The sequence below is a fragment of the Perca fluviatilis genome, chromosome 15 (assembly GCF_010015445.1).
Source record: "Perca fluviatilis chromosome 15, GENO_Pfluv_1.0, whole genome shotgun sequence".
Classification (NCBI taxonomy): Eukaryota; Metazoa; Chordata; class Actinopteri; order Perciformes; family Percidae; genus Perca; species Perca fluviatilis.
Window position 1 is genome coordinate 34663530 of NC_053126.1, and position 13319 is coordinate 34676848.

A 13319-nucleotide genomic window follows, 5' to 3' on the forward strand; every position below is an offset into this window, starting at 1 on the left:
CAAACGGCAACCTCGGACAGAACCTGGCTCTACGTGGGAGCCCATCTCAGAGAGAGAGATTGGCGCTCTTATACTTTCTCACCTTACTTCCTGCTTTGCTCCCGTTAGAACTACAGTGCCTTGCGAAAGTATTCGGCCCCCTTGAACGTTTCGACCTTTTGCCACATTTCAGGCCTCAAACATAAAGATATAAAACTGTAATTTTTTGTGAAGAATCAACAACAAGTGGGTCCCAATTATGAAGTGGAACGAAATTCATTGGCTATTTCAAACTTTTTTAACAAATAAAAAACTGAAAAAGTGGGCGTGCAAAATTATTCAGCCCCTTTTACTTTCAGTGCAGCAAATCTCTCCAGAAGTTCAGTGAGGATCTCTGAATGATCCAATGTTGACCTAAATGACTAATGATGATAAATAGAATCCACCTGTGTGTAATCAAGTCTCCGTATAAATGCACCTGCTCTGTGATAGTCTCAGAGGTCCGTGTAAAGCGCAGAGAGCATCATGAAGAACAAGGAACACACCAGGCAGGTCCGAGATACTGTTGTGGAGAAGTTTAAAGCCGGATTTGGATACAAAAAGATTTCCCAAGCTTTAAACATCCCAAGGAGCACTGTGCAAGCGATAATATTGAAATGGAAGGAGTATCAGACCACTACAAATCTACGAAGACCCGGCCGTCCCTCTAAACTTTCAGCTCATACAATGAGAAGACTGATCAGAGATGCAGCCAAGAGGCCCATGATCACTCTGGATGAACTGCAGAGATCTAAAGCTGAGGTGGGAGACTCTGTCCATAGGACAACAATCAGTCGTATACTGCACAAATCTGGCCTTTATGGAAAAGTGGCAAGAAGAAAGCCATTTCTTAAAGATATCCATAAAAAGTATCGTTTAAAGTTTGCCAAAAGCCACCTGGGAGACACACCAAACATGTGGAAGAAGGTGCTGTGGTCAGATGAAACCAAAATCGAACTTTTCGGCAACAATGCAAAACGTTATGTTTGGCGTAAAAGCAACACAGCTCATCACCCTGAACACACCATCCCCACTGTCAAACATGGTGGTGGCAGCATCATGGTTTGGGCCTGCTTTTCTTCAGCAGGGACAGGGAAGATGGTTAAAATTGATGGGAAGATGGATCGAGCCAAATACAGGACCATTCTGGAAGAAAACCTGATGGAGTCTGCAAAAGACCTGAGACTGGGACGGAGATTTGTCTTCCAACAAGACAATGATCCAAAACATAAAGCAAAATCTACAATGGAATGGTTCACAAATAAACATATCCAGGTGTTAGAATGGCCAAGTCAAAGTCCAGACCTGAATCCAATCGAGAATCTGTGGAAAGAACTGAAAACTGCTGTTCAAACGCTCTCCATCCAACCTCACTGAGCTCGAGCTGTTTTGCAAGGAGGAATGGGCAAAAATGTCAGCTCTCGATGTGCAAAACTGATAGAGACATACCCTAGCGACTTACAGCTGTAATCGCGCGCAAAGGTGGCGCTACAAAGTATTAACTTAAGGGGCTGAATAATTTTGCACGCCCAATATTTCAGTTTTTTATTTGTTTAAAAGGTTTGAAATATCCAATAAATTTTGTTCCACTTCATGATTGTGTCCCACTTGTTGTTGATTCTTCACAAAAAATTACAGTTTTATATCTTTATGTTTGAGGCCTGAAATGTGGCAAAAGGTCGAAAAGTTCAAGGGGGCCGAATACTTTCGCAAGGCACTGTATGTTGTGGAAGGGAGGGACTGTATTTCTTGTTAACTCAACAATTCGGGTCTTGCTGATTCTGCTTCTTTTACTGCTGAGTCTGTACTGCTTCAAGCTATTGAAGTTGGCCCTCTGCCAGGTACTGCCAAGTACATCTGCTATATGAGAGGGAGGGGGCCGCATAACTTCACTACTAGGGAGGCAGGAGAAACCACGAATGCCTTTTTAAAATAATAGAGTACTACAATGGATCCCTATAACTGATATATTATAATATCATATAGAAAACAGAGTAAATATCGTATTGTATAAAAGTAAATACATATAAAGTGATGGGACTATAAAAAAAAACATGCAGTAATGGATAATATATGAAAGAAATATCACACATCATTATGACAGATAAAAACTTTCCATCACAACTACTACGCCACTATAGGGCACCACCACTAGATACATAAATCTAGATCAGAATGATGCCGGAAGAAACGACGTCTGGGACAACAGTCTCGTTTCGTCAACAAAACACTGATGAAACTAACCGTTCATCAGATCAAAAGTCATTTTTATCTCTGAAAGAAGTAAACTGTTTTAAAACCTTTTGTCTTTCCAGGTTGCCCCAGAGCCGGTAAAAGCACCAAAACCTGCACCAGAGCCTGTAAAAGCACCAAAACCTGTTCCTGAACCAGTAAAAGCGCCAGAACCTGCCCCAGAGCCAGTAAAAGCACCAGAACCTGCACCAGAGCCGGTGAAAGCAGCACCAGAACCTGCACCAGAGCCGGTGAACGCAGCACCAGAACCTGCACCAGAGCCGGAAAAAGCACCAGAACCTGCCCCAGAGCCGGTAAAAGCACCAGAACCTGCACCAGAACCTGCACCAGAACCTGCACCAGAGCCGGTAAAAGCACCAGAACCTCCCCCAGAGCCGGTAAAAGCACCAGAACCTGCACCAGAGCCGGTAAAAGTGCCAGAGATTGTACCAGAACCTGAACTTGTCCCAGAAACAGTTGCAACACAAGAACTGGCTGCAGTACCTGAACCTGTGTCCGAACCTGAACCTGTCCCAGAGCCAGCTGCAGTGCCAGAACCTGCATCTGAGCCCGAACCCGAGCCCGAACCTGTCCCAGAGCCAGTCACAGTGCCTGATCCAGAGCCTGTGGCCGAGTCCGAACCTGAACCTGTCGAGGAGGTCTTACCTGAGCCGACGCCTGAACCTGCTGTAGAGGAATCACCAGAACCGGAACCAGAGACCGTCCTAAACAACGGTAAGACTGCTGCACACACACAGTTTAACATCCAACTGGTTTAGAGAGGCCAAGTCCCTCCTCTTTCAGTGGACCCCGTGGGACCATACTTCAGTAAAAAGAGTCCATCCATATTTTTAAATAAGCAACTGTGGGGAGGGGGAGGGGGGCGGGTATTCTTTTTGTACGTTAAGCTGAAGCAGTTTGACAGTACTAACGGCTAACTTGTTCTCTCTGGTAGACAAAGGGTGCTAAAATAACCCTTTGACATGTTTCAATCTGATGTTTTTAGCTACAGCTGCAGACACGTTAGCGGTTCAGCTCTAGTTGCATCAAAGATTCCCTACAAATTAAGAGAGCGCATTTCAACGGTATGAAACGACACACTTCCTGTCATAGTGAAGGCCGTGTGGATGGAGGAAAACTTATATTTGTATGTTTTTCTTTTGCCAGTGCGCACCGTTTTGGAGAGTGAACGTGCCCCTGGCAACACTGCTTGTAGCGCTAATCCTACATTTCCCATGAACACTTGATGTTGTGACGTGTCGTACAACGATTGGCTACGTGTCTGGCGTGCGTGGTATCGATTAGGAGCTTAGAAGCTACGCTAACAGAGAAGACATACGGAACAAACGCAAAACAAACCAGATGAGCTGGAATTAAAATAAAGTGGCTAGTGGAGGATCTGATTGGCTGATAACTTTAAAAACCTACTAGCCATTTTGGCTGGTGATCAAAACAGTTGAGAGCCATATATAGGGAGGGCTTAAAAATCTATTTTTTGGTTGTTTTTGTTGTTGTTAGAGGGACACAGACTGCTCTCCTGTTGTTAGATCAGCAGACGCCAGCAGCTGTGCTCGGCAGATAACTTATCTCCACGAAAAGCCAATAGAGTCGAGCGGTCGGCCTACGTGTACACAACACATGGGCTCTGTTGCGTAACACTTTCGTCGACTGATAATTGTCTTTGGGTAAAGGATCAGAAAAATATATTTAAAAAAGAAAAGCTGTTTGTTCATCTTAACCAACTGTTATTAAGAGGAAGGTCAGACCCAGCAGCGACATGACGACCAGCTGTTTACTGTGTGTGTGTGTGTGTGTGTGTGTGTGTGTGTGTGTGTGTGTGTGTGTGTGTGTGTGTGTGTGTGTGTGTGTGTGTGTGTGTGTGTGCGTAGGTGTGCGCGTACATGCGTGTGTGAGTCAGTGGATCCGTTAGCGTTTATAGCCATCTGCTTCAGGAGGATTAATCTCTAACAGTCAGTTAAAGCACTTGGCTGCTCTGAACAACAGCCGCTGTCCAGACTGACAATGTGCCTCCTGTCGCTCCACCTGTCACATATCAGGTGGAGTGACAGGTGTGTGTGTGTGTGTGTGTGTGTGTGTGTGTGTGTGTGTGTGTGTGTGTGTGTGTGTGTGTGTGTGTGTGTGTGTGTGTGTGTGTGTGTGTGTGTGTGTGTGTGTGTGTTATTAATAGGGATGTAGTCTTGAATGTGTGAACATAGCCCAAGGGTTAAACAGTGCTTGAGTAAATGTAATTATTTTACTTTTCTGACTCTGTGTGTCTGTGTGTGTCAGATGTGGCTGCAGCAGAAGAGAAAGTGACGTTCACCCCGGGGAAGAAGCAGAGCAAGTTTGAGACGCTGATGACGAAGGAGGAGATGGAGGAGGAGCAGAGGTCAGTCTAAACTCTACCTGACCCATCGCATGACATCAGACATGTTGCACGCTAACAGTCTCACCCTCTGTGTGCAGCCGCCAGGACAATAAAGCTGGAAGAGGGAGCTAAAGGTGTAAGAGGGAGCTAATTAGGGCTGCACAATGTAACGTTTTATTTAGTTTTTTTATCATCATTGCATTTTGGGATATTAATGCGCTCATAGTTTTCGTGATGGTAACATCACGGGAATAAATGCTGATTAATGTAGCAATTATAGTTTTAAAAATACTACTACTACTATGTGACACTGCTGCGTGGCGATGATGCTGGGGGCCGTCGGTGCGGAGGGGCAACAGTGCGGAGCGGCGACGGCGCGGGGTGACGGTGCTTGGCACACTACACAGAAACTAGGCCGCCGGTCGCCTTGGTGCGTCAGCACCTTTTAAACTCGGAACAGTGAAGTTTGTTGGTCCCATCGGTCACTTAGACTGAATTGCATGTAAAAATCGGGTCAAACACCGAAATATTAATATCAGGGGTTAGGTCAACGGTTAATACCTTGATATCTGAGCGTGAACCCCCCCCCCCCCAGTATTGGTGGGTAATTCCCAGATGTTTTTGTGTTTCCTCCTCCTATCTTTTCAGGATAGAGCTCACGTCAGATTTAACCTCTCTATAATCAGCCTGAGCAGGGGGTTAGACAGACGTGGTAAGATCATGTTTCTGTTGCATAAACTCCCAGCAGTCCTCCTCCAACACCCCCCCCCCCAACACCTGGTTTCCAAAATATTCAGATAGAAATCATTGTATTTTTTGTTTATAATATTCAACTAAAAAAATTCTTGACATTCTTGAATCAAGTGTTTGGTGTCACATGTTTTTGTGTGTACACACACACACACACACACACACACATACATACGCACACGTACCACATTCTATATACTCCCCACACACACACACACACACACACACACAATTACATATACTTGTCGTGGAAGTTTCCTTTGCAGCAGGGATAAAGTTTTGAGAGTTTAGTAAAGTGAAACAAATAAGACAGTTGAAACTAAACCAAGTTTAGGTTTTTGGTATTTTATTAAAAATATATATTTGCAAATATAGGAGCAACATTATTTCACAAAAGGCACAGCCGCCCAGTGTGGAGTCAGTTCCTCAAATGAGTGAACAAGAACACTAGACTTATATGCATCTTCAGAGTCAGCACACACACACTTGGCTTATTATGATGCTACAATTTTGACAGGCAATCTTATACACATGAAGAGAATCAAGAAATACAAGGGACATCTTGGGGCCATTTCGCCTCCTCCTCCCTGTACGACTTTCACCACAGTTACATCTCAAACGGCATGGGAAAACTAGAGATAGTTTTAGGGTGGCCTTGTAGCCCCTATCTGTTTAGACAGACAGTGCTCACATCATGTTCCAGACTGGATGTCTCACAAAGTTAGAATCAAAATCTACATGTGGGAAATGAGATAAACTCTTTCAGCATTTGTGAGAGAATTAAAGTAGAAATAAAACATAAAAATATAAGGAATTATGCTTAAATGCAATTTTGCCATTACATACTCCCCACACACACATACATACTACACACACACACACACACACACACACACACACACACATATACCCACACACACACACACACACACACACACGTGCACAACTATACTTCCCACACAAACACATACTCCTACTTCCCACACACACACACATCTGGTATCTGGCACATTTTCTATCTGGTATCCTAATGTGCCCGCTGCGTTCCATACAGATGCTAAAGGGGGATTTTAGCGTCGGTATCTGACCGAGAGACCAAGAGTCAGTATTTAACGAGTCAGAAGTGAGAACCAGTTGTCAGTTTGTGCCTCCATCTCTTTGGTTCTGGTTCTGGTTCTGGTTTCCTGTCACTGAGGGCCTTCTACTTGATTTCTGTCCTCCGGTGTGGGCCCGACCTGTCTGCTTCAAGCTGTCTGCTTCAGCTGCTAACCCTGCATGCTGCCTGCTAACGCCACGGCTAACGGTGAGTGGCTAACCTCTGAAGCTTCTAACCTCTGAAGCTTCTAACAGAACCCACCTGCTGGGTGTACAGTCGGACTCAGCTGGGAACCAATCACATCAAACACTCCATATTCATTCATTCATTCATTCAACCTGGTTCTGGATCACTAATGGGCACCGAAATCTGTGTGTGTGTGTGTGTGTGTGTGTGTGTGTGTGTGTGTGTGTGTGTGTGTGTGTGTGTGTGTGTGTGTGTGTGTGTGTGTGTGTGTGTGTGTGTGTGTGTGTGTGTGTGTGTGTGTGTGTGTGTGTGTGTGTGTGTGTGTGTGTGTGTGTGTGTGTGTGTGTGTGTGTGTGTGTGTGTGTGTCTGTCTGTCTGTCTGTCTGTCTGTCTGTCTGTCTGTCTGTCTGTCTGTCTGTCTGTCTGTCTGTCTGTCTGTCTGTCTGTCTGTCTGTCTGTCTTTCTGTCTGTCTGTCTGTCTGTCTGTCTGTCTGTCTGTCTGTCTGTCTGTCTGTCTGTCTGTCTGTCTGTCTGTCTGTCTGTCTGTCTGTCTGTCTGTCTGTCTGTCTGTCTGTCTGTCTGTCTGTCTGTCTGTCTGTCTGTCTGTCTGTCTGTCTGTCTGTCTGTCTGTCTGTCTGTCTGTCTGTCTGTCTGTCTGTCTGTCTGTCTGTCTGTCTGTCTGTCTGTCTGTCTGTCTGTCTGTCTGTCTGTCTGTCTGTCTGTCTGTCTGTCTGTGTTGTGTGATGAGGAAGTTTGAGCATTGAGCCGCAAAGAGCCAACAAATTCTTATTATTTCTTTCTATTTTCTCATCATTTCACATCTGAGTCGACTTTATAAAGATAAACCCAAGGCTTCCAACCCTTCTGCATGAATTAATAATTCTATGCATTTAAAGGACCACACTAGCAAGTTTTCCACAAATCATGTTCATATATCTTTGAATCTTTGGAACACATTTCGATTTTCGGATGCATGTTTTCTTTCTGCTGTGGTTTCCATTCATTTTAGTGATTTGTTGTAAATGTTCTGGATGATTTAGACCTGGACCCTATGTTCCCATGTTTGTGTGTGTGTAAGTGACTGTTAGGAACAACAATCTTTTGAAACTGGTCCAGTATTGAGCGTGAACATTGTAACCAGCAGCCACAGACCGGGCTGTAACAATACCCTACAGGACTAATGTTTAGCGTCAGTCAGCGTCCACTAAGAGTTCTGACTTTACCGCTGACAGACTCAGATTAATATTCTAAGTGTCTGACAACATTATGGAAAGGATCCCTACAGAGATAGACCTTTTAAAAACCTCTTTAAGACCTTTCTGTTTAACCAGAAACAGCTCTGAAGTCGCTAGTGCCAAACCCACCAGACTCCATTTTTAAAAAATCAGGACTTTTAGCGTGTGTAGAGCCAACATATTCTCACATGTACATCTGTAAACTATGTGTTTATTTCAACCACAACTAGAGTTGTGGTGGTTGGTAAAGTGGAAAGACGACCCCAAAACGGCTTTTGATAGATTTATTTTGTTTCTGTCCACTTTGAATTAAGTGTATTTTACGATGCTAAAATCACTGTTTATTTACATAAAGTCTGGTGGGTGTAGCAAACGCCATTACGCAGATGTTTTTATGTTTCAAAAAAGGATCTTACTCTTTAACAGAAAGATCGACCTCCTTAGAAATCCTTTCCGTAATGTTGTCAGACACACACATATATATATATATATATATATAAAAGCTGGACAATTGTCCTATTAACTTACATTGTAGCTTGTTTGTCCGCTTAATACTGGACCAATGTCACAGATTGGTGTTCCCATCAGTCACTTAGACACTGTTAGGGGCCCTTTTTTAAAGTTACTCAAAGTTACAAATTCAAATGTCTATTTTCCGTGTCTCTCCCTGAGTTCTTCTTGTCTCTGTGTCTTTTGCTTTAGGGCTCCTGAATGATTCACACGAGACGTAGAAACACCTTCAGCTTCTTTCTCTTTCTTTCTCCCGGCTGACCCGCCGCGAGGAAGACAGCGAGCGCTGAAGCAACGGAACCGAGCGTCTTTTTATTTCTGGGTTTTCGAGAGCGTTCTGGTCCGAGCTGCTTGTGAATAGCTTAACGTCTTTACACCAAAGTGCCTTCAGGAAGCTGTGTTTTTACCCCAAAACTGTTCTGCTTTTAGCTTTTTGTGTCGAGGATTTTTTAAAACAAAGGGATGAAATCGGAGGAAACAGACAGAAGCTGTGTTTGGAACGGTTTCCCCTCACACACACACACTCCACAGACACACTCTTCACACACAAACACGCACAGACACACACACACAGAAACACACACACACCTCCCCCCCAATAGAAGTATTATGCTAGGGAACAGTTTGTAACACAGCTCGTGTGGACTTGTTGGACCCTTTGTTAAAACTATTAAACTGTGATTTGAATGAAGACTCTACCAGTAATAAACTGTCAGCCTGATGTTCTTACAGGAACTACGGTAGTCATCTTGTGTTTGATTGAAATGTTTCAACATGCAATAAATAAATGAATAAATCCATGTGTGAAACCAGACGGATGTTGTTGATTGTGTTTGTTCCAGCAGGATGACTCTACACTTTGTTTTCATCTCATGCAGTGAAAATATTAATGTGTTGTTTTAAGAATTTTCTTTTTCCATTTAACGAATGTTTTGACTCCTTTAAATGCCATTATCTTAAAATATCATTTTTCCCCCTCAAAATAAAATGTTTTTGTTTCTAAAATATTACGACATTACTCTCGAGAAATGTGGGACTTAATTCTCAAAATATCACAATTCACAATATATATCACAATCACAATAATTGGATATATTACATCACTTTCCTATCAACACATGACTTAAAATGTTCAGTAACACTGTGTGTGTGTGTGTGTGTGTGTGTGTGTGTGTGTGTGTGTGTGTGTGTGTGTGTGTGTGTGTGTGTTGTGACTCCACTTCCCAGGGTGCAACAGGAGCAGCTGGCAGCCATCTTCCAGCTGCTGCGGGAGAACCAGGAGGCGCTGGGGGGGGTGACGGAGGGAGACATGGAGGAGCAGCTGAAGCTCTACTCCCTCTGACAAGGACAACATTTAAAGATTCAAACTTTTTTTAGTTTAAAATGTAAACGTCAGGGCCATGGGCTCATGTAGCAACTGGAAGTGTTGCATTGTGGTATATATTTTATTATGAGGGAAAAGACGAATGCATAAATTGCACCAGTATTTTAATATTTCAGTGTAATTTACTCATAATATGACTTTTTAGTCGTAGTATTAAAACTTTTCCTCAACAATTACGACTTTATTCTCAAATTGTTCAAACTGAAGATTCAAAATTCCACTTTTACTATTTTCTCAAAATTACATTTGCTTTCTTTTTAAAACTGTAAAAAAAATATTTGACTTTATTCTCGTAACAACATTGACGGTCATGTGCCACCGTAGGCTTTCTGTTAAGAGAATAATTTATATATATATATAATATGTTCTCTGGTAGCTGATGTTTAATATCTGCTTCTGTGTGTTTATCAACTTTTAGTTTTATTTTGAAATGAAATGTTTTTTATGACAATAAATATATAAAGATAAAACATCTGAACTGCAGATTGTGATGATAATATAAAGAAGAGGGTTCGTTAAAAATACGCAAGTATTTTGAGGTGTGTATGTGTGTCTGTGTGTGTGTGTGTGTGTGTGTGTGTGTGTGTGTGCGTGCGCGCGTCTGTGTGTATGTGTTCTGAAGTATTTTGAAGTGTGTATGTGTGTGTGCGTGTGTGTGTGTGTGTGTGTGTGTTCTGCAATGAGATGACAAAAACAATAAATCAAACATGAACGTAAATTGTGCGTTAAGGGCAATCAAAACATCACGAGAAAATGCATTTACTGCAGGAAATGCTGACAAGCTGCAGTCTAAAGAAGCTCAGTATCCTCTCTGATCAACCGGCGTCTGCAGGCTCTGTTCTACGTCACTGTCACACATCTGCCTCATGTTCCTCTGATCATAATATATATCAAAGTATTTGTCATAGCTGTCATGAGCCATGCAATACACATTTGACTCTTCATCCATCATACGAGGAGGGGCTCGGTTCACGCTGCACTTAGCCGCCATCATTTCCCTGTGCATTTTGAACAGTGTGTCCAGGTCTCTCAGGTAAGTTGAGAGGACACTATCCACAGGGCCGCATGTTTGAATCCCTCCGAGTCTCACCAGGTGAATCAGCATCTGGATGTGGAAGGCTGCCCCCGTTCACCCAGGCCTTCAGAGCCTGAGACGACGTGGCCGTCAATCACCACGGCGTTCTTCAGCTTGGTGAGGGCGGCACTCAGCCGGCACTCCATCCGTCTGATGTCAGACGCCAGTTCATGGTCGTTGTGGATGTGCATCATGCAGGGGTTGGTCCAAGATGGCAACCTGTGCAGACGTCTTACTCTGAGCTCCGAGACTCAGACCGAGTACCAATTGTTTAATCGATAAGTGAAGGCGTGGAACGTTGCTCTTGCATCCAGTAAGTTAATTCGCCTGAACAAAAGGACTTTTGCTGGTCAAATTTAGTGAAATAGCAACTAGCTTACAAACTGTTAGCTGTTAGCCAAAGGTTTGCTAACAGCCAGGACACGTGTGCTAAGATGTCAAAGAGAGATGCCAAGAATGTAAGAAAGGAAGGCCTGATAATGGATATAGATGTTGAAAATGTGTTCTCTGGTTTATGTACACCTCTTGCTGATACTCCCAACGAAAAGCGCAAATCCCAAGAAGGTCTGCACCAAAGAAGAGGAAACTATCAAATGCTGACATCCTAAAAGCAATAAATGGCTTGAATGACCGTTTTTTTTAAATTTGAAGAAATGGTAATGAAAAATTGTTAAACTGCCCTTAATGTGAGGTAAAATGTTTAAGTTAAATATGTCACCCAATCCTAATGGGTTATTTTGTAGTGATGTTACCCGTGAAACCCCTGCTTCGAGGCATGTATCGAAAACATGAACCAATTTTGAATGAAGCTTTGTATCGGAGCTGGATTCGTTTTTGGGATGATCATGTGACCGGTGACTTCCGAAGCTTTGTTTCACACACACCCACGTGACCGCTTCAAAGTTGAATCCAAAAGCTGCGCGAGCAGCGCGACACGGGACACTCAATATAATCACAGAAATGTGTGTGCAATGTGCAATGTGTTCTTCATTCATTTCCCTCCCAAACTGATGTATTTGTTTACAAACACAAGACAGTTCACAACCAAAATCCTAACTTTATTGTTCATTTTTTTGTGGAGAAGGCAATTACATTTTTATTTATGCAAGGTCCCACATAGGCTTAGTTATTTATGTCATTATTTATTTCATTTTATTCATACTCAAAATGTATTTATCTTCAACTCAAAGACATTCATGGCTAATATCTGTGAAACAGTTTGTGACACAATGCTATCCTTAACTTTCACCACCAGATGTCCTCGTAGAGTCCTGAAGCTTCGAGTGCTGAACATTTTTTGGATACAATTGGATTGAAAGCTTCACTGGTTCGCCATCACTATTATTTTGTTCTCACTGTATACAATTAAAAGGGCAATAGGTTCACTCCAATAGTTAAAATAAGATTTTATAAATCATTGAATCATGAATCATTTTTTTTTTGTTCAGTAAAGGAAAAAATGCTGATTTGATATTCTTTCAAGAGACTCATTCCGTGGACAGTGATGTGACATTTTGGAGTGTTAAATGTTATTTTTGTCATGCCTCTCAACAATTGGCAGGTGTCGCCATTCTCCTTAACAAATTTAAAGGAGATATAGTTGAAACAGTGATCTCAAATGAGGGCAGATGGATAATCTTGGTTTTCAAATTAGACAATTCCTTCTTTATAGTTTGCAATTTATATAACTATAACAATACAGCTCTAGCAAAAAATATGTTTTTACAACTTTGTATGAAACCTAAAAGCCTTTAAAAACAACTATAAGGATGCACACTTGATTATTGGAGGCGATTATAATGATCTTGTAGATAGAGTACCTGTGAAATTAATCCCACATTCAAGATTCAAAAGTACTGCATATATTTGTGAACAACTGGCAGTTATATCTATGTTTGGCATTTTTTTAAACCCTGACATTAATGAATTTACATGGAGCAACGTCAGTAGATCCTTACAGTCTAGAATGGATCTATAGTTTATATCTCCCTCTTGTCTGCAATTTGTGTCAGAATCATCACATAGTTATGCCCCACTTTCTGGTCATAAATTAATTTCAATCAATTTAGTTGGAACAAAACAACAAAATGGTAATATACGTGGTTATTGGAAACTAAATAATTATTTATTGAAAGATGATGAGTTATGTGATTCAGTCACAAAAGCAGCCAAAAGCATATTTGGTAATAACTAAGGGAATCACATACAAAAATGGGATTATTTCAAGTTTAAAATGAGAGAAATAAGTAAAGTAATTTAAAAAAAATAACTTAGCTAAAGAAAGAAATATTATGGATAAATTAAATGTTTTAATGACTAAGGATAATCTTTCAGAGGAAGAAGAAATAACATTCAAAAAATTAAAAGAAGAAATAGATAACATGTATATTGAAATGGCTAAAGGGGCATTTGTAAGGTCTCGAGCAAAATGGTTGGAACAAGGGGAAAGAAATTCGAGTTACTTC

At 41.8% G+C, this 13319-nt stretch overlaps 1 protein-coding gene and 1 long non-coding RNA gene across 2 annotated transcripts in view; both read left to right on the forward strand.

Moving 5' to 3' along the window:
* Positions 1-10303, forward strand: part of si:ch73-366l1.5 (FILIA-N KH-like domain-containing protein) — a 21280-nt gene extending 10977 nt beyond the window's left edge. The window contains exons 3-5 of the mRNA XM_039826032.1: positions 2334-2985; positions 4540-4639; positions 9623-10303. Of these exons, the coding sequence (XP_039681966.1) occupies positions 2334-2985; positions 4540-4639; positions 9623-9737 (867 nt within the window). The 3' untranslated portion in view covers positions 9738-10303. The remainder of the gene's footprint in view (positions 1-2333; positions 2986-4539; positions 4640-9622) is intronic.
* On the forward strand, positions 6289-9209 carry LOC120574929. The gene is made up of 2 exons (XR_005641926.1): positions 6289-6671; positions 8588-9209. It is a non-coding gene; the product is annotated as an uncharacterized LOC120574929 (long non-coding RNA).
* Positions 10304-13319: the final 3016 nt, after the last annotated feature.